The sequence below is a fragment of the Homalodisca vitripennis genome, chromosome 4, assembly GCF_021130785.1.
Source record: "Homalodisca vitripennis isolate AUS2020 chromosome 4, UT_GWSS_2.1, whole genome shotgun sequence".
NCBI classification, from domain to species: domain Eukaryota; kingdom Metazoa; phylum Arthropoda; class Insecta; order Hemiptera; family Cicadellidae; genus Homalodisca; species Homalodisca vitripennis.
In genome coordinates this window covers 132,165,162-132,187,974 of record NC_060210.1, presented here as the reverse complement: position 1 = coordinate 132,187,974, position 22,813 = coordinate 132,165,162, and the positions used below count along the sequence as shown (strand labels likewise).

At 31.9% G+C, this 22,813-nt stretch overlaps 1 protein-coding gene across 2 annotated transcripts in view; it reads left to right on the top strand.

The window, feature by feature from the left end:
- Positions 1-302: 302 nt before the first annotated feature.
- LOC124360179 (BTB/POZ domain-containing protein 7) overlaps positions 303-22,813 on the top strand; it is a 46,082-nt gene continuing 23,571 nt past the window's right edge. For both annotated transcript variants that reach the window (XM_046813563.1, XM_046813562.1), the window contains exons 1-10: positions 303-634; positions 7,891-8,085; positions 10,151-10,283; positions 10,879-11,114; positions 11,697-12,122; positions 13,237-13,372; positions 14,069-14,275; positions 17,229-17,412; positions 17,732-18,048; positions 21,293-21,440. In XM_046813563.1, coding sequence (XP_046669519.1) covers positions 7,910-8,085; positions 10,151-10,283; positions 10,879-11,114; positions 11,697-12,122; positions 13,237-13,372; positions 14,069-14,275; positions 17,229-17,412; positions 17,732-18,048; positions 21,293-21,440 — 1,963 coding nt within the window. In that variant the 5' untranslated portion in view covers positions 303-634; positions 7,891-7,909. The remainder of the gene's footprint in view (positions 635-7,890; positions 8,086-10,150; positions 10,284-10,878; positions 11,115-11,696; positions 12,123-13,236; positions 13,373-14,068; positions 14,276-17,228; positions 17,413-17,731; positions 18,049-21,292; positions 21,441-22,813) is intronic.

Genomic DNA, 22,813 nt, shown 5'->3' with positions numbered 1-22,813 from the left:
TATAACATTTTTTTATTATTTTTACTAGTACAATGTGCTGTAGAAGTGGGGGGAGAACTTCATGAATCACCCTGTATACAGTAATAACTTTGTAATTTATTTCAAAATAAATAATTTTGTACATTGAAATATCTATGCCGTTGAAATAAATTAGTCAATAACATATCGTGTATATATAGTATATACGTTTACTATTTCTGAGAAACGTATTTGTTTATAGTTCAGTATGTATAGTGAACTCTGAACTTGAGTATTGGAGCTGTTGGCAGCTCTGTTTTGTGACTTGAGTGACTTAAGTTAGCACTGTTAGCAGATCCCAGTTCACGTAACAAGCAGAAAACTTGTTAAGTGCTTGACAGGGCTGTTAAATTTGATATTGGAGTGTTGTATGTGTTGTGTATGGATAATCAGAGTTTTCCTTGTGTTTTGTTCATGTTATTAAAATAGAAAAAGTAGAGCTAATCGGTTGGGTTTCTCCATACAGCCGTATGTTTTCTTCACTAAACAATCATTCTTTGAAGTAAACATGGCGGTCGCTTTTAATGGGTGTTTACATGGTTGGTGCATTTTTGTTGAATTAGAACACAGAAACAGTCTGCATTTATGAAAATATTCAATACAATGGGTCCACCAGGTCTGTGCATTATTATGAATACTTTTTATTTCTAATTTTTGCTAGTAGTTAATGAACTTCAGTCCCAAATTTGACTTTGGAATAAGAAAATTGTCCTAGCAATTCTGGAGATATATAACTAATTAAAAAAAGGATTTAGAAAATGTCCAATATTAGTTCACACAGTTAATATGAAATATAACAGATAAGCTATATATTTATGTCAAATAACAGTTTTTATAGGTGTACTTGACGAACGTTGCTCTAGTTTACAAATTCAAACTAAGAAGTTGCCTAGGTCTATGCTTGTAAGTTGTCTATCCTAATTACTACTTGATCTCAAATTGATATATAGACATTGTGATCTACTATCAGGTAAGTATATTGAATTCTGTTACATATCTTGTGATTGATCAATTTTCATAGCCTAGGCTACATAAGTTTACAACTGGATACCTCACCATAAAGTCATTTTAAGTCCTACATGAAATGTTTTCTTTCTGCCTAACAATTTATTTTCAGTTAAATTGCTGTATTTTCTCATATAATGTCAGTAAGCAGCCCACTCATTAATTGAATATGCTAGGCAAAATTCCCACTTGGACATAGACTAGTAAGCTACAGTTACTTGAACGGTACTTGTAAAAGTAAGTATAATATATTTGATTGCTTATTTTCATGTAGGTACAATGATGTGCTAAACATTAATATGGCAGTCTTTCTGAAAATCCCTAAAATACCAAATTTCCCAAATCAAGTGTTTTATATAGAAATCCTTCTGTTGATATTTTTTTATTAAGTTTACTATGCTGAACTATGTTAATTGTTCTATGTTTTGTTGATAAATTGAATAATTAATGTTAGTGTCTTTTATGTAGTTATAGGTAAGCACTTACAGGTTAAAGTTTTATTTAATAGACATATTCATTCTTGATAAAATTAATTTTAATGTTTGGCCCCTTTCAGAAAAGAAGTAAATTTGAAAGAAATGTGTCTTCTATTGGTTTAGTGAGCTCTAAAGTGTTGAAAAAGCGATATCAGAACCTTGAATGAAGGGCTCCAGGCAATACTTTAATAAGAGGCCAACACCACAATAGAATCATATAGTATATTCTTAAAAATAGTAAAAGGTTACTAACTGTTTTGTTTGTTACATTTTGTAGATACTCAACATAGATTGTTTTTATGTAACGTAATTCGTTTCAACATTTTTGTTTCTATAGTGTAGATAATCATAAATTTAATATGATTCTATTGTGGTGGTGGCCTCATATCATACTGCAGCCCCTTAAAGTGTGCATCAGCTGTGTGGTCTGTGATAATAGTCAGCATCACAGAGGCTATTTCTATTAATGTTCGGGTGCTATGTCTCGCTTCTTTTTCTACTTACTTCACTGAACCCCATTCTATTTGGATTTTCTCTTTGTATGTCCAGTAATGAACCCAAGCCTAGTGACATTCAGAATGGTAATCTGTTGTATGGATAATCTGCTTATGTTGTCACCTATAGACTTCAACTTCAAATGTGACATATTGAATTCTTAAGCATGGCATATGGATATATGTCAGTGCTATTGAAATAAATCAAATTGCGGTATTTAGTGTAGATAGATTTGTACTTAGTTATTTTAGTTTATTGTGTTCATTATAATTCTCAAAACTGCTGGGAATGTGCAATAATGTGTGTCATGTTGACAATAAATCAATATCTAAGGTTGTTATCTATTCATAACCGTTTTTGTGATGTGTGGTGTGGCATGTGAATATAGGCGTAAAGGAACAACCATTGTCATAGCTGAGCTTTTATGAAAAAGTATTGTTTTGTTTTTTATTACATGCTCTAAATAAAAGAAAATTAATCTAATTTTTATAACAATAAAATTTAAAAAAATACTAAGTGAATGCAACTGTTTTCAGGCCATATTTTGTTGAGCAATTAAAGATTGTCTTTCCCCCCCTCGTGTTCCACTTAATTTTTATAATTTAAAAGAATGTCACTTAGAGATTTAAAACTCTAAAACAGACACTAAAAAAGACGAAGAATATATTTTGTTGGTTTTGATTATGCTCCAGTCTTAAATGTTTGCCAGTACTTATAATAGTGTATTAATGATGGCTTAGAAAACTTTAATGATTTTTGATTAAAGCTTTCTTCAAATGATAAAACTACATCATTTGGAGGTTGAAGTTGGGTCTGGAGTTGAATTGGAAATTTCGTTCATTTTCTGGTGATAGGATCAGTAACTTGCTGTTACATAAAATATAGTGTGTTTTGAAAAAAATGTAGTAAATAGGCCTATTTGTCTAGTCCTGTAACTAGCAAGAAGAATGTTGTATTCAAGATAATTTCAATTTCTTGGCTAACAGACTATGAATGACTGACTTATTCTAAAATTATTGTTGGAGTGTCCTGTCAGTATGGCTTACTTTTTTGTAAAAGCATTTTCCGTATTACTAATGTGGGAAATTATTTAGTCTCTCTGAAACAAATGAAAAATCTTTAGCAGCACAATTCTTCTCAGTATCATGTAAAAAGTATTTTGTAAAATAAATCATTTTTAAAAGCACTTTTTTATGGTAGTGAAAACATTATACTTTTTGGACATAAGTAGATCTGCAAGGAAGTCAATAAGTGTCTGGTATTTAAATATTAAGGCTATAGAAAAATTCAACAATTTTATTGAAATTACTTTTTTATAAGGTTTTTCATATTTAAAAATTAAAGATTCAAGGTTAGAAGCAATGTGTTGTAACTTATCTGTTAAATGACAGGGAATTTAGCCTGTATAACAAGTATTGATTACAAAACAGTTGTTATGTAAACCTAATATTACACATCTAAATTAGGTTTAACTTATATAGGACTCTAAAATAAGTGTTCTGTTTATCTGAAAATAATTTGTTAAATGATTTTTTAAATTATACAGAAATAACATACAGAAAAAGTACATTAACTAATACAACTCACTATCACAGTACTTAACAAAACGTAATAAAATAGGTAACGAACAGACAGATGGATGGACTTAATGAGCATAAAATCAATAAACTCCTCCTTGGACCAAGAGGAACTCATGTACCATGTTTCAAGTCTGTAGGATCTTCCTGTCAGGTGTTATCACATTAATAGGTGGGCAGACAGACAGATAAACAGACTACCATTTGACCTTAAAATTAATAAGTATATCTTTGGACCATGAAGAACCCAAGTACTAACTTTCAAAATCTAAGACTTATTTATGAGGAGTTATCACACAGATAGGCAGGTAGACAGACAGACTGTACTTTCTCTTTTTTACCTCAAAATCAATTATTATGTTCTTCCTTGGACCAAGGCAACCAAGTTTGAAGTTTCTAGGATCTTTCTATCAAGAGTAATCCATCATAAAGACAAGACAGACAAAAACTCGATTTTAAGGAGAATATGTTGAATCTTTTATTAAATTTGTGAATTTGAGAGCTCAAATTTGAGTAATCCTTTAAAAACTTACAGCCTCTAAACAATAACTCAAAAACAAAATAGAAAACTAGTTTGCACAGGTTCTATATAGGACTGATCCATTTCAAATTATCAAAATTTATAACTCCATTTATTCAACTTTGTAGAATAGTAATGTTACTATAGTGTTTATTTAACTTGATCAATGTACTGACAAACTACTAATTCTGTAAAATACACAAATTAAAAACTTATGACTTTAATTGGAACAGTGCAAAGCAAAATTTACCTGAAATAATAGCATACAAATAATATAATATTTGAAATGTTTGAAAATTCATTTCAATATGCCATCAACTTCAATACATTTTCTGCTTATTTATATATTGCTCATGTTGTTTTACTGTACAAACATGTCCATAATAAACTGGTATATTGGTATATCCAATTACCCTGTACGACAGAACATAAGAAAAGAGGTAGTACATAGACGGACTGCTCTTTTACTATTTTATCATAAAATTAATGATAAAAACTTTCTAGGATAAAGAGGAACTTTTATACTAAGTTTCAAGTCTCAGGGACCTTTCGATCAAGAGTTATCAAACAGACAGACATACGGCCGGACTGTCGTTTGACATTTAGACTTCAAAATCAAAGGGTTCTCTCACGGATCATGAGGAACTTATGAATCAACATTCAAGTTTTGAAGATCTTTCTAACAGGAGCTTTCTCAACGACTTGCAGATGTACAGACAGACAGATTGCCCTAAGACCTTTTGACCTTAAAACCAATAGGGTTCTTTCTTTGATCATGATGAACGTATTACCCAAGATTGAAGTCTCTAGTATTTTTCCATCAAAAGTTATCACACAGACAATGACACGATTTCAATAAAGCACTATTGGGTCCTTAATGGAAGCTAGAAATTATTAATGTGGTATAAAACTACATTAATTTATTTATGCTTTATAAACATTTTTCTTGTCATCTCCATAAGCAGTGTATAGGACCCTAAAATTATTTAACTTATTCATTATTTCTGATTTAAGTATGTAGAAATGTTGTTACAAGAGTTTTGTGTTGCAATGTATAGAAGAACCACTAATGAATGAAACTGTAAATAATCTCTATCATGTGAAACAAATGATTCAATCAATTAATCATAATTAATTCCACACCATACCACTAATGCTAAATCATTATTGAAAGTTACTTTGATCATCACGCTAGAATTTACATCTAACCATATGTGTTAGTTTTTAAACTGTTAACATCGTCCATGATTAATTGTTACTACTTTTTGATAAATACTATTTACATGAAAAGTTTTGTAATTGATTTATAATCAAATTAAATTTAAACTTTCATTATAGAATAGAATGATTTTTATTGTATACTTTCAGTTTATGCTAAGGATAAACATGTTATTAAGTGTCCGTATTTCATATTCTGTCACATCAAATCATTATAAAAAACTCCTTATACTAATATTTGGAATAATGTTCTCATTTACATAAATATTACACTGGCTATAGTGGATACTTAGGATGTGATTTCCTATTGTATATAAAATGCCACACTAGTAGTTCTTGTATTTATAATTTCGTTAATATTGTTGATATTCTTCCTAATCAACGTAGCACGTCTTTACAAATGCCTTACTCTTTAGTCAAGAAACAGGGCAATCTCTTGAACTATTAGAAAGGTAACAAAAAAACACTAGCTATAAAGGTTCAATGTTCTTTACTTAAACTTATTCAACGAAATCAAAGTTGAAAAATATAATGCACTGTTCTTAGGAAAATTAAAACCTGGAGAGTAAACCTTTTTACTCATTAGAGGAATTTAATGAATGTAATCATTGTTTAGTGTCAATAATAACTTATTTTTAATAAGTTTTACTGTGATACTACCTTGTAAATAATTTAACCTGTGACCACTATGCATCTGTATCTTGTGTTAAGGTTTGTGAATAAATATATTACGGTTAATTATTGATTGATTGATAAATAAACACTATACCAGAATATTTTTCAATTAAAAATAAATAGATATATCATTATAATTTTTTACATCAATATGAAACAAAATGTCTACTATATAGCATTACTGTACACAGTATATGAATTTAATTATGAGAGCATGGACTGTGCTCAATATAGTAAGCTCCTATAGTAATTCAAAAAGAAAAAACTATTGCTGGACAGCTGTTATTGTATTTTCAACTTGCAAATTTCAAGTTTATCAAAAAAATATCAATATGTTTCTAAGAAGTAAAGTCTTGGAGTATTTTAATAGATTTTGAATACATTAGAATCATTGTACTGCATATATGTGTTATTTATTCTGCTATTCAAGTCCAAGTCGTCAGTATGTCAAATTTCTTGTTGGTACTCTAATAGTATCACATTTAAATGATTTTTTGAACCAGTCCATAATATGAAAATCCTCATATCAGTATCAGAATTGGCCCAAACATTAGGATTTTTAGGTAATAATTATCATTATAACATTGCTTTAGATTATTGTGAAGCTCATTAGTATTTCATTATAAAAGATTTAAATATATTAAGGTGGATGATTGAAATCTAAAATTAAAGACAATTTCTAATAAATAGCAAAAGTATGTGTAAATTAAAGTATGTCTTCTCATTTAAAATGTTTCAAATACAAGAGCAAACATGTGACTGAGTAATAAATTAGTCCCAGTAAATAACATGTTTATTTTCTGTAGCAGTTCTAAGTCTCGCAGACAGGGTTCTTCAAATAATCAGTAATTAATTTTTGATATGTCTTGAACTAAACATGTTTGATAAGTGCACCAATGTAATACACTAGTAGTGTACATGTTGCTTAGGTAAAAAGTTGATATTTAAAGTTTTAAACATTTAATTTTATTTTGTGATTTTTAATGCTCGAAGTAAAGTGTTGAATTTTTATTATAGTGAATGGTGTGATTGTTAGTTCTATGCTGCATTCTATAAACATAGTTTTTAGTGTTCTTCATGTGTTCTGTTGTGATATTAATCAATATTTTGTTTACTTTTTTTGTAAATTCCCATTTATAATTTAAATTATTTCATTGCTACTTGCATTTTTACATGGTTGCTATTCTCAGTAAATATATAGTTCACTTGACTGTCCATGCAGACAATCTCTCGATTGCAATTAACACGATCATCCCCAGTGAAAGTAGAAGGGTGTTACTACCCTAAAGGTCACCTTCGTTAGTTGTGCAGTCGACATATACACAGTTTATGTTATTCTTCTAGTAGATATTTTCTACGTACACCATATTTGGTGTGTGCTTTTTGTAGCATCTCAAATGTCTCAGTAATTTCTCAAGCAGTGCACACAGACTTTTATATTATTACATAAAAAAAATTATGGAATTCTCATGAATAAATAGACAGGCCTGTCATAAAATATTATTAAATTAATATTATTCTTGGGCTTACAGAAGTTAAATGTATGACTATTGTATTCATTTAGTGGTAAATCTGATATTGATATAAGGATTCTTGTATTGGAACAGTAAGCTTTTAAATACGATACCACAAGGCTACCATCAGGAAATTTAAGGATTAGCTCCACTGGTTTTATTAGAAAATCTATAATCTCAAGATAATGAGCCACATGCAATGACTTTTCTTATCAATGCATGCCACCTCATACTGTCTTAACCTAGAAGTAGTGTATCCACCAATTTTTTTGAGGATACAACCATTACCTACGATGTCACTTATTGTACTGTGAGGAAATGTTTGAGAACCATTGGCTAATAGCTAGTGTTGTATAAAATAACAGTTATTGATGTGTATAATTTTGTTTCAGCTATGCTGGTGAAGTGGTAATGAACATTTTTGGAGCTCTGATCCCGTGTGCACTACAGCGGGGCTGCTGGTCTAGCGATGAGCGCATGACGGATAGAATGGGAGCTGCGACGTCCACACCTCCTGGGGAAACTCCACCCCCTCACCCTCCCATCATGCCTTCTTCTACTTCTGACCAACTCTCTGTAGTTGTCAGGTAACATTATACTCCGTCATCTTTATTATAAAACTCCACAAATTAATGTATTTAATTTTATTAGGATTACATTTATGTATAAGTAATTGAAAAGTGTTGTCTAAGAATTAAAAAACATGCTTAAGACCAATCCAGAATAATGGATTTGAGATTGAATTATATAAATTTTTTAACTGCCACGAACCGATTTAATCAGCTTTGCAGTTTATTTCGGAAACCGCCAAGGGCCTATATTATCAGCCATCAAATTTGATTTGAAGTCTGCCATGGACCGATGTACTTGGCTCATGCATTCAGGCCAAGAAGTGCCATGATTAGATAGGTTTTGTGTATTTTGTGTTTTGTGTATAGGTTTCTAAACAGTTATGTTATATTGATAAACGTAAAATTTACGGTAAAGTATAGATAAAAAATCATTCTAAATAGTTGCTTTGTGTAAAATTACAAAATTAATGTATCTAAGAGTGATATAACAAAAGATTCAAGTACATCATGACGTGCTAACTTTATGCTTAAGTCAGTCGTTTACCATCGTTTGAAATTATGTTTAAATATAATTGGAAATAATTTTTTTAAATTTTTATTCCTTCAGTGTTTTAAGTATGAAGAATAATTTTTGTACAAAGGTTAATTACATTTTGTTTTTCTTTACTTACAATTTTTATATATGAATATCGTAATTGTTGCTATATTCTCCTAAGATAATATAGATTATAATTATAAAATATATAGTTAAAATGTAATACAAATTATAAATACACTTTTTTAATAATACAATTTTAAAATAAAAAGTTTAACCCATTGCGGATCACTGACGAGCTGGGCTCGTCACGCAGCGGCCGGGCCTAACGGCACGATGACAAGCTTAGGTCGCTTCTGCTTTTAAGTTTCCCTCCAAATAGTTCTATTAGTGTCTGATAGATCGGGCAATCGTCTTCATTTGTCAACTAAGAGTGTTTAACAATGGTCTATGTTTAGAGTTTTCAAAAGTTTTATAAATATCCTACAGATCGCAGTTGTATGTCGAAGTTGAAAAATCATTCATATGAGTTTACTCTCTGCTTTTTAGCACTTCTGATTGGGTGTTTTCCTCAGTTGTTATTATAATACTTTTGAGGTTAGTGACACAACTAATCGATGCAGACGTACATGTTGGCGGGTTTAGTCTAGACAATGGCCCGGATGTTGTAATCGCTTCGCCCGAGCCACTTTATTTAGATTATGATTCAGACATCATCCCTGCCACCCCGGAACCTTGCTCGCATGTTATCGTTCCTACATCATGGATACCCCAGTAGGCCCATGTTCCATCTGAACGAATACCTTCACAGCTGAATTTTCTAGTATACAATAGCGAGCGATACGATGTGGCGCACCATTGCTGTTCGTGCGGCCGCTGCTGTAAATTAATTTGTGCCCGCGCGCCAAAACAATACGATCCGCAATGGGTTAAGGAAGATTGTTTAAACTTTTGATTATTTAAGATTAATAAAATTAAAAAGCAAGAATAAGCTTTTAAAACTGTCCAAATAAATTTAGAAGAATTACAGATGAACAACATGAAACAAAAATTATGGCTAGGATAAGCAGATCTATAATCATTTTCAAAAGATGTCAATAAATAAGTGAATTTCTCCATAGCATTTTTCAGGTGTAGCTTGAGTTGTCAGTTCAGCAATGTTTAGTCAGTCAGCTGACGTAGCACTTTACGATTATCACGTGCCTAGCTGCATACGTCTGTGGTGGTAAAAATGTTAAATGACAGTCATAGGATAGCACATGAATTTTATTATCATTCAACCAAGCATATCCATAGAATGGTAATAAAAAATGTAACAAATAATGTTTATGAAACCCTATTATATATCCCATTGTACAGCTTACTATATACATATGTCCTACAGTTTTGTATTATTATGATTTGTTCACATGAAGATATTTAAAAATGTATTTATTTTTTTCTGGTTAATTAATTGCCTTTTAAATTCATAATTTCTACATTTTGAGACATAGTAATTAATTTAAGTAGGATAAACAGCAAGTTTGAATTATTCTGACATCACAGGGATCGGAAGAGAATAAGGGTTGCTGGATTTGCAACCTTAAGGAAGAAATTCATTAGAAAAAGGCGCTCCTCGAAAGCGATGGATCATGGACGGGTTATAAGAGAAGTGGTTTCTGATTGGAGTCCCTTGGAGGTTAGTTCTAGTCATAGATATTTACATTATTCCTAACATTAATTGAGTAACATTATTTTTTTTACCAGTTATTTTAAATATGTAGACTATATTTGTTGCAATATTCTCAAAACATTTCATCAAAGTGCATTTAACATTATACAAATTCTTGGTGCTTGTCAAGCATATATTTAATTACTCATTATTGAGAGAACATACATTAGTAACTCTTGACAGAGTAATGGCTCATGACTCCAGTAAAGTGCTCATTATTGTAGAAAATACTAACAGGTCAGTAATTGTGATCAAAAATACATTAGCATTATGATGGATAACATGGAATATACATACATGTATTATATATGCAGGATGTATGTTCTTTAGAATCTTTAGTCTCAGTTTGAAACCAGAATTTCAAATATACAAACTGATTATGTGCCTACTAAAGTTTTGATTGGTTAAGCAGTTAAATCTACGTAAGTAGTATAGTATACAAAATGAGTCCGCTATATAATTTAATATTGGCAGGGTAACTAAAATATCAATTTGTTATGCTATTAAATTTATTGTTGTTCCTACATTAGATGTAATACAAACATATTTACATTTGTGATAGGTGGCAGCACTGCTGGAAGAATATGAAGCATTGGCAAGCCTGAAAGATTTGTCGATGCAAGCCGAGCTGGCTCGACCACCCGCTGCCACTTTTAAGCAGGACTTGTCCACGTTATATGACTTTAAGTACTGTACAGATGTGGATCTGATATTTCGTGGTGCATGTTTCCCCGTTCATAGAGCTATTCTGTCTGCCCGGTGTCCTTACTTCCGCGACCTGTTAGCTGGCTGCCCTGGGTGAGTAGTGTTGCAGCTAAACCGAAATTTGGTTACACTTGCATGCACTTTGCTAAATCTCAGAATATATAATCGTAAGCTAGTATAAAGAGCTCTAAAGTATTTTTAGAAATAAGTAAAATTTGACTACTAAGCCTAATATATGATGCTCCGCTTGATTAATCCAAATTGATAGATTTCACAAATATGTATATTATATTATATAGAATATTACTAGATCCAAATTTGAATAATTTGTTGAGTATAACTTATATCTTTTGTATTACTTCTTTTACTATGAAGTTCCAATTATATGACCTAATTACTGCTTTTATGTTAGTCTATAAAAAATGAACTACAAGGAAATGAAGAATACACAAACATTAATGCATAAAGTTGGTGTGAAATGTTACATGATATTTAATAAAGTTAGGCAAATAGTTGCAATGAAAGAGAACCTAGTGATGTTACAGTGCTTCCAAATGGTTTTTATACAAAATGGTCTATTCTATTTTTTCCAAAAACTTTAAATTATTGACTGTACTGTTCTATTTTGTACCATACTCTACTTGTTCGACTAATATGAGAATGAATTTACCACAGGTATGGAGCCAGAATTTGTTTGGAGCTTCGCACACCAGGTGTGGACGTTGAAATGTTTTCCGCACTTCTCCGGTACCTGTACACAGGCGATATTAGTCCTAGAGACGGCAACATAGATTTAGCTTTACTTCGTAGACTAGGTGAGGAGTTTGGTACGCCAAATCCCCTGGAATCGGACCTGCGTTACCTGCTGGAAACCGGGGACTACGCGGACGCAGCACTAGTGTTCACCTCAGACTCAAGTGGTCATTCGGATTACCACCGTCCCGACTCGGCAAGCTCCGAGTACGGTTTCCGGCCTAAGCTGGAGCTGCCGTGCCATAAGGCCATCCTGAGTGCGAGGTCTCCCTTCTTTCGCAACCTCATCCAGAGACGCACCAGATCTGGTGAGGACCATACGGAACGTGCTCTCCACATTCCCACCAGGTACTTAAACATTGCAAACATCAACTACTAATGCTGTTCTTTCCTGAAAGTGTCCCCATCAGCGTACAAGAGAAAAGTATCAAATTGAGAGGGAATCATTTGCTAGAAGAATCTATAGGCAGAAATTAATCTTTACTCATTATCTCGCTGGTGAAAGAGGCAGTTATAAAGGGTACATCAGTTCTTCATGGAGTGCTATCCACTCTGTCAATATCCTACTTGTAAAACAGTATCCATATGCTTGTATTAATATTTGAGCTGTTTGAAATATTTTACAAAATATCCTTAAATAAATATTTTTTTCTCTGTCTTCTTAATTTTTCAACAATTTGTTTTTAAACTATCAGTTTTAGAAAGTTTTCGAAACACTGCTGCACCATTCAAAAACGTCTTATTTCTGGATAGCCCTTGTATGTGATAACTCAATAAGTATCATAAATATTCAGTCTTACATGGGTTATGAAGTAAATAAATTCTTTTCTCTTGTAATGATAATTATTGATTGAGACTACAAAAAATTCATCATAAACCACCGATAATCTGGTGACTGGAATACAGGTATCTTTTAATGGCTGTTCTTATTTTTGCTAGGATATTGTGTTCTTCAACTTAGCTTGAAGCGATGTGATAAATGGATCCAGTCTTTAGCTTTAGGTTATTCATAATAGGAGAAAATCATATTGATATTATACATATAATCTAATATGAATATTGCTTAAGTATTGTTTACACAAACTCATTACACAGACTCATATAATTAATTCAACCATACAATAGCAATAATTCTAAAAATGCTTAAAGAAGGAGAAAATTAGATATACAATAAATATATTTTGATTTTATAATAAATAGTTGATATTAAAAGTGAAATAGTTCATATTGCATTGATACAATAAGAAACATCAATATTTGTATACACATGGATTCTGTATATTCGTATTTAAATTTCTATTCCACTAAAGCTATAGTCAGCATTAACTGGTAGATAGCAGTCCAATGTAAATGAACATCACTGTGTCATTTGAAGTCCATTTTCCAAAATAGACTATATATAACCAGATTGGAATTCATCTCTTGTTATTGTGGACTATCACTGTAAACATAACTGACACAGGATTGTCCTGGACGAGAGTGTGATACCCAAGAGATACGCCAGAGTGCTGCTCCACGCAGTGTACCTGGACACTGTTGACCTGTCCTTGATACTGCGGGGCAGCGGCTGCGGGACCAGTGCTGGCAGTCTTGGGGAGGTTGGTTCACTGGCATAGTTAAGAATCACCCCTTAGTATAAAGAATTGGCACTTTTGTTTTCAATTTATTATTTGAATTAAAATGTGTTTCATTTACAGGTAGAAGAAGCATTTAATTCAAATCTGTAAACTTGTGTCATAAATAACACATTTTACAAAATAATGTACATAAACTAATCAAAACATTATGTTATTCCAAAAATAACATTCTTCACAGGTATTACAACATTAGGCATATGGTATAAATAAACAAAATGTTTGTATTCTTAGATACTTTTCAAAATTACTATATTTATGGTGAGTGAGAAAATGGAATTTCACCTAAAAAATTTTAGAATGTTTTTTTTTTACTAGATAATATTTTAGTCTTAGCTTGAATTTACAGTCCTGTTTTTCTCTGAAAAAACTGAGTTCAATTATTCAGTAATTTAATTTAAAGTGAGTACTTTCTTGGTATTAGGTTTAATTACCTCAAAATTGTGCTGACTGCAATTTCTCCCCCTCACCTGGTAATATAAATATTTAACATCGTAAATAATCTCTCTTTTTACTGGGTACAAACAACCCAGAAGCACTGAAGGCTTGGGACATAAGTACTTTGTATTTGTAGAAAAAAGAATTAGAAACATAATAGGTAACAAAAATAGAAATAGCAGACTTGTCCACTGGCTTTAAAAGAAACATTTGTTGTGACAGGTGGAGGCCCTGACACACACAGGACGGGTGCGGCCCAGTCCGCTGGAGGAGGCAATGGAACTGTATCAGATAGGCCGTTTCCTGGAGTTGGACATTGTATCGCAGGGCTGTGAGGATGTCATTCTGGAGTGGCTCACCATCGAGAGTCTTCCCGGAGTGTTACGTTGGGGATCACAACCTCACGGCTCGGCCTGGGTCCATCGGCAGGTTGGTCAACTTTGGAAATCTAGTTAACTTGGGTTTGCTCTTATCTATCAACACTAATAATTAATTATGAACAAAATGTGAATGAACAGCTGATGTTAGTAAATACCAACTTATTGGAAGTATTGAATTAGACTACACTGAAATATAAGATTTTTAAAACCATACATTATACTAATTGTTTTGAGCAAAGTCAGTTGACATGCTTTGTTGTTAATCTGTAACTAATAAGAGTGAGCTGTAGCTAGAGCTTCAATTATGTAAAGTAACTGGTCTCTATATCCTACATGGTTTCTGTACCATCAGTCAAGACATTTTTAACCCTTTGAGTGCCACAGCGTCGCTAATTTTGACGGTACGAAAAGTGCATAAAGTGCCAGCGTCGCCAATTTTGACGTTTCGTATTTCGATAATATTTTATATAGTACAAGATTATTTTGGCCAAATAATCAGACGGCTGTATTCAATAGGTTCCAAACTATCAATAAATATGAGTTTTATGTTGTTTCTCTACTATTTTATCTGTGAAACTTATGTTGTTTGGGTACTTATCAAGAAGTCACTATTTTTGGACGAGTTTTCCTTATCAGGGACAAAATAAATTACAGTATTAAAAACAACTGACTTTATTTAACCTATTTTGGAATTTACAAGTTATTACGACAATCAATTCAATCAAAAACTATAAGAACCACGTTTCATTATTCGAAAATGTCAGGTCATTCGTGTGTCTATTTGGAGACGATTTGGAGATAGGAACTATGACTCATCGAGTATTTTTCGATTCATTATGGAAGAAGGAACATATAATGAAGTTTATTTTGATCTCTGATAAGGAAAACTCGTCCAAAAATAGTGGGCTGTGATAACACCAAAGTATCTGTGCGATGATTCTGTCTTCCAGTCACGCGGCGTAGCGGATGAGTACCGTGTTGCGTAACGGCCTTTCTTGTTGTTTATGTGCCGATAACCAAGCATTTGAGTAAATACAAAATAAAATAGTAACTTATACAGTATTTACTGCATTTCTTTACAAAAGTAATGTGTGATTTGAGTTGTGTTCAAGCGAAAAACGTGAATTTTCAGTGTAAATATTATTAGGGTTATTATTTAGTAAATGTAAACTTTTATGTAAATATGTTAGCAAGTATTTGTTTCTAAATGTACTAACCATATTTATTTGTGTTGTATTAATGTTTTATTAGATTTATTGGGAAAACTACATCATTACTAAGTAATTTCTAAACTCTGACAAATGAAGTACAGTTTATAAAATGTTGGTACCAGGCAGCATTTTGTTAATACATATAATGCCATGTTTTTAAAATTCTAGAATAAGATATTACACATGGGTTTTATTTAGAATCATATGGCCTTTATCATGGTATAAAGAAAAAAAATCTTTAAAAATACCGTATACACACAAATTAGGTCGAAACTTAACTTTTTATACAAAAGTAAAAAACTTTTTTTATAAATACTGAAATTTTTATATTTTTATAAATCAAATTTTATTTTTAACGATATGTATCATATTCTGCATTTAATAAGAAAAAAAAACAACAACAAAATGATAGAAATCTGTTTGGTAGTTATTTTACAACAGCTTTTTTCCCAAAAGCTTACAAATACGCGAAAAACAGCATGGCACTTTATGCATATGCCTTCGGGAAATACCCGTGGCACTCAAAGGGTTAATAACACAATAAAAAAAAGTACAAAAAGTATTTCTGTACTGATTTTCACATTGACTTTTGGACAATTGACACTTAATGAAGAGTTGATGGCTGCTATGGCTTTATTTTCATTTTCTATTGTGTAAAGTAAACATTAAAGAAATAATATGAGTACTTGTAATGTTTTACATTGTGCTCTATAGTTGGACTCGATTAAACGCTGTACTATTCTTTTTTATGTTATCTGTATGCAAACTCTGCTTTTATGATTGCTCCCTCAATATAATATTGACTACAACAGAGTAGAAATATCAGTAAAATACTATTTTAATGATATATTACATAGTGTAAACACATGACAGCAAGGTAGAGTTGCAACTGTAACATATTCTGTATTTAAAGTAAATAATAATTGTTCATTATATTAATCTCAGAAAAGTTAACCCTTAGAACACTAAATATATATATAGTTATGTATTTCCTCCTAGTGTGCTAAAAATAATTAGTTTAAAGTTCTATTTTAAATAAGGTTTCTAAAGTTAATGTAGTACAAAAAATATAAGACCTGGATGTTTTAAAGATTTGTATATTTTTGTATATGTTTTATAATGTTACTGATGAATTGATAAAAGTTTTCAACATCTGGTTAGCCATTTTTATAGTTTAGTATAGTATAAAACCAAAAGAAATTTACTGCAAACACAAATACAATCATAAAGAAATGAAACTCCTATCAGTAGAAAGGAACAAAGCTTAAACTGACGGTTTTAAGAGTTGCACTGCCACTGTTCCCATATGGAAAACTTGTTAAACACGCCAGCTTACAGTCCAAAATGGCTGTTACAATACAGCTACAAAAACCAATATTGTAAAGCACCATTCCCAATGTCACTACTAAGCAAGCAAAATTAAAATCTACTCTCTTCCTCAGTTGTAAAAACTTAATACATAAACATGTACATAGAACCTACAATGTGTGGCAGTGGATTAGCACTCAAAAATATATGTGTCATACCTGACAACAGTTTGAAGTCCAGATAAATGAAACAACCCAGGTGTTGTCACTGCACAGAAGTCAAGAGTGCAAACAACATGTCACATCTGCACCAGTGGAATTGGAACACTAATGGGAAAATGAATGTCAAAATTTCTTATGGTATCATGCCACGTTATCTGAAACAATCAGACAGGAAGGTGATCGGGAGGGGGAAGGGTAAAAGCCATCTGTTTCGGTTGTAAACCTCAGAAATCAATGTTGATATAATTATGTCCTTTTGCAGGCGAAACACTTTCTGAGAGAAGAATTCACACAGATTGCCCAGTCCAGTGTGCTACACCAGTTGGACAAAGGTCACCTCATAGAGGCGCTCAACTCTCACTTTCTCCAGGCTAGTGAGCTGGAGGTACTGCAAGCTGTGTTGAAGTGGGGAGAACAGGAGTTGGTCAGGCGAATGGAGGATAGAGGTGTGTACCTATTGTTTGTACTATGGGAGCAAAAACCTGTTAAGGTCAGAAGAATTTGTCTGTACTAGTCTAATTTTATTGCAACAAGCAATAGGATTTTAAATTTTTCTATAATTGTTTTGTAATAAAAATATATTAATCCATTTAATAAGGCATAATACAGGTGACAATTGTTCAATAATACGTAAGTGGCATGATATTATGGAAATTGTTACATAACAATAACTTTTTTCTTAAATTCTCATTGGAAATAAATATTGATCTATATATTTAAATTGAACATTTATTTGGTTACCATTCAAATTATGATTACTTACAGAGCCGAACTTGCTAAGCCATACGGCACACTCAGTGACACGCAAGGGGGTGAAGAAGCGAGATCTGAGTGACGTAGAACTGCGTGAGATATTGTCTGAGCTGCTGCCCCTAGTCAGGATGGATCACGTAGCTCCCACATCATCGGAGACTCTGGGACAGGCCATCCGGCGGGGGTTGGTGTCTACTCCCCCGAGCCACATGATAGGCTCAGATACACGGGACAGTGTACGTCTCAATGCTTGGGTCCGTACCAGCCCCAATAGCAATGGTCTGTTTGTCAGGCCCAGACTCTTTATGCCTTATTATGAAGAGATCAAGGTACGCACTGTAAAGATTTATAGGTTTTAAATTGTTATAGTATAGAATCCTATTTAAGTGAAAATTATAAGTTGGCTACAAGCTTAACCCTTTTAGCCCCGGCGTCCGATATATCGTCTCGAGAATTTAATGTAACTGGCTAATAATATGTATAAATGCCATCAGTTTCGGTATAGTGGTCGGTGAAGAAACGGGCTACATGCAAAAACAATAAACCTTCCAATTGGCATCATATTTCGTCGTTGTTGAGCGTAGTTTATTTGTCGATGTCAGCTGTCAGACGACTTCAGTTGCATTTGTTGTATGCTGAGTTATAACCTCAATTAGTTTGCGTGATTGTAAGCGGTTGTTTTTCGTGTAATTTATTGTATTATTAGTAAAAAAACATAGAGTAAACGTCTTAGAGAAAAGTTACCAGTGAGTGAAAACACTTTGATAAACAATATTATTAGTGGTGAAGGTGCTATTTTTGAAGACAATGAACTGAGTTGTTCATATAAAATGTATATATTGTAAATATTGTATTATTTTTTTTACTTTTTTGAAACATTAAACAAGTTTTAGTGTTACAATTACAATTAGTTTGTGTTATTTTACAATTGTTATTATTTCAAAAGTGCAAAAACAAGTATACATATCTGTATACTTTTACTGACGTGTATGTGGAAATATATGAAGAAGTGCTTATGCAGCAATACAATGAATTGGATATATCTCCTGTAATTTATCTAATTTATCAAGGAAAGTTCTTCAAATTTTGTGTGTGTAGTAAGAAATATGTGTACAACAAAATTGCTTCATTTTTCAGGGGCTACAATTTTTTTTTCTACCCTTTATTTATGTCCAAACTATAAAAAATAAAAAAATAATTTTTTTTTATGTATATATACGCTAGAAAAAACAAATCATTCTGTAAAAGTACTTTTTAACTATTACATCTAAAAGTACACTTATTTGTGAACAATTATCTTCAAAAATAAGAAAACTAGATGTATTTTCCCTCAATTCTGCACTACGGTCCCTTATCACCATGGGCTTTCTGGCAAGTCCATGGAAAAATGGCTGGGGTTAAAAGGGTTAAAAATTTTGATTTGTTTGGTTAGAATTTTGAACATAAAGAATGCTCAAATTAGAAATTTGAAAATTTAACAGCTCAATAAAAAAATACTCTATTAGTGTTCCTTCCCACACTACAAAATATTTCCCTTTACAATTGTCTAGCTGACAAATATGCGTCCCACACGTTTTTTTCTCCACAAACCAGCTACACAATATGAGCTGGTTGGTATTATCAAAATCGACCAGTGACAAAAATGTATAATATCAGTACAGTAACTTAGTATAAAATTATTTTGGTTTGATGTATGATGAAGATTTGAATTTTTATATATGGTTTATATAGATGTATGACACACTTGTGTGGCACTTAGTTCTTGGTTGCATTATGTTGAAACTTGTTAGTTGATACTACTGTTATAAACATTGTACCGACAACTAAAATGACACTCAACCCTCCACACACCACTAATAAATCCATTAACTTTCCTATAACGCCAAAACAAGTAAAGAAATTTTGTTTCTTTAAGTTTAAAGCTAATTTTTACTATGGCTAAAATTATAAAAGGTAAAAGCCAAAAGAGTGTAAAACAGAGCATTTGACTTAAAATAAGGTATTTATTGAAAAAAAAAAAAAAAAAAAAAAAAAAAAAAAAAAAAAAAAAAACTATTTACAAAACTGTTTATTTTAAATACATTTCTAATTTCATTGTAAAAACACAACACTACCACACGATGAAGATTAATAACGGGAAACGTAGTAGACCTTTGTGCTCGTGACAACCGAGAAAGCAGCGATACACGCCACAGATTTGTTTGGTTACGACTCTGTAGGAGACATAGAACTGACAAGCAGGTGGTCGTAGCTAGACAAAAGGCGCCTGCAGAGTGAAGGCTGTTTATAAATACTTCCTTGGCAAACGCAATAAGCATGGAACATGCACGAGCATTTCAAAGGCCTTTTGTGAACTAAAAAACTCTCCACGAGACGTAATCTATAATATCAGATAACTGTATTTGGCTTTTTGGCCAAAGTCTACCATTCTGATGTATCCTTCTACGGCGTGGGAAGGGTTAATATCCTTTGTCTATGTTCATGCATCACAGCACGTTTATTTACAGACAACATCTGATCAACTTAAATAAACTATTGACCATTAAAATGTGTTTTGTCACAATTAGTATATACAAATCAATATGTAATATATAAATTAAGTAACAAAGTATCAAGGTTTTTGTTGATGATATTTGACTTGCAGTTTATATTTTCCATGTTGCTGCATCACTGTTTGTCCTCACCTCCATGTATCTGTTGTCTCTATGTAAACAAATAGTTATTGTTAATTTTTAATAATTTTACTTTGTTAAATTGTGTATAAATGTAGCCTCCATATAAGAAATATGTATTTTTAAATCTAAATAACTTTTATCATAGAGAGAGGGGTGTGAAATTTTTTGGAAATGAAAACCTATTTTGAAAACTCATTTTGTGATGTACAAAGCAGAAGATTCAGGATTTTATTCATTGTTTATCAAATATAACTATTACATGAAACTTTGATAAATAATTTTAAATAAGGTATTATAAACATTTTGCTAAATCTAGCTATGTACAGTGTTGATGAATTTATAGTCTATTAGACAAAACCAGTTGGCTGTAAATGAATGACTATTCACAGTAGATTGTCCAAGTTGGAACTGTTTATAAATTAAGAACTGTGACAATGCTATGTATGTTATTGATTTGTAATGGCTATAAAGATTCTGAATAATAATTTCCATTTCTAAAGTAATAATTCCTTTATTATTTCTTTGTTAAAGGTTTTTATTGTGTATGTTTCCAAACAATAAAATATACTTCCGTAATTGGAAATATTTTTATTTTATTCAGTCATTATTATGTTATTTATCTTTGATGACATAAAATATAACAAATATTTATATAATTTTTGACTTTAAGAAAATATAGCAGCAAGATATTTTACTGTGTCGGCTCAAAACATCAACAGAATTAGTTGAGCTTTATTATCAGGTTAACCCTTTTATTTATTTGGCATAGGAATGCCCTGCACTATTTCTACTGCTATAAGTCTTGTGCTGAGTATTAAAAACTAAAACCTGCTCTACTGGATATATTGCAAATATTATTTACATATATTCTTTTTTGACATAAAAACTCTTGATACAGGCACTAGTAGAAGATCAGTTGGTGCAAGAGGTCGAGTTGTTGAGGTTAAGACGGGTGCGGTATATACCAGACATACCAGACACTCTGTACATGGTACAAGACAAGCCAAGACCTCTGGGGGTTGATGTGCTGGCTGCATCCATCCCAGGTAAGTGTTACGTCCACTAGTAGATCCGTAAGTATTGAGGTTATGACTGTTGCGTTAACAAGCCAAGATGTCCGGTGACATTGCTTGTCTGAAATATTGCTGGTCTGTACACTTTGTTAAAGAGGTCTTGTTAGCCGAGTTTTTTCATTGCATGTTGGGGGGATATTTTCTCTTCATCATCTGGTAGCCTAAGAAGTCCTTCATCTATATAACTATCCATTAGACTATCTGCACATTTTTTATCTCATCTAAGTGGAGTTAAATGTCATATCCCTCCTATTTGTATTTTGTTGCTGATTATTTGTAAATAGGCTTTCAACAGCTTTTGATTCATTGATTCAGTAGATGCATCCATACTTACACACAGGTTAGTTTTAGGTGCTTGTAATTTATTTGAAAATCTGTTAACAAAAATTAACCATAACATGAGGAAAAATAATAATCACAATACAAATCTAAAATTGTTTTCATTCATTTGAAACATCACTATGCAATGTAACTACATTAAGCAATAATGTAAACAATATTAACTCATTGTCATGATCTAGTATTTTTCCCCTGCAGTGTAAATTTAGGAAATCAGTTGTCAACAAATTGTCAATTTTAGTCATTACACAAATTCACTGTGAACAACACACTGATGTAAACAAACTAAAATAATATTTGGCAGCTAGCTATCGAATGTCAGTATGACAGGAAAAGAGTGTTATCGGAGATGTGAAGGCAAGCAATGCCAATTGTGTTATTTGTACTTTCTTACTCTGTTGCAGATTGAATCGTTTCTGAAATAAACGGCATTAACAATATAAAAACTATTAATAGGGTTGGGATAGAAATTTGCCTAAACACAAGTAAATTAATAGTCTTTTATCACTTGACCTAAACATTGATATATCTTTCTTTAGTTGTCCTTAAATAGGTTAAACAACTATTAATAGAAGTGGTTAGCCTTGTTAATCTAATTAAATATTCTTAGAACTAAATCAGTGAATCATGAATTGTTAAACTTCTTGTATATTGTTAACTATATTGTAAATATGTTAACTAAGTAAATTAGTGATTTCTTGGATAATCTTTAATTGTTAAGCAAAGGAGGGCATGAGAGACTGCAGAAATTTTTTCTCTGATACAAATTTAATATTAGCCAAGGTTGCATTGTTCTGTTGCTAACACCTCAAATAAGATGTTAAAACGAAGGGAATGAGCACGAGTCCAAAGAATAGTACGAAACAGAACTGCAAGGGAGATTCTCTTACGTGATCCAGAAGCAGAAAAGCTCCTTCTGTAACTATGATGACAGAGTATTGGGGTCCATTCTTATTGTTGACTAAGATTACACATTATCTCAGTAGTTTTACCCATTGCTTGGAAGA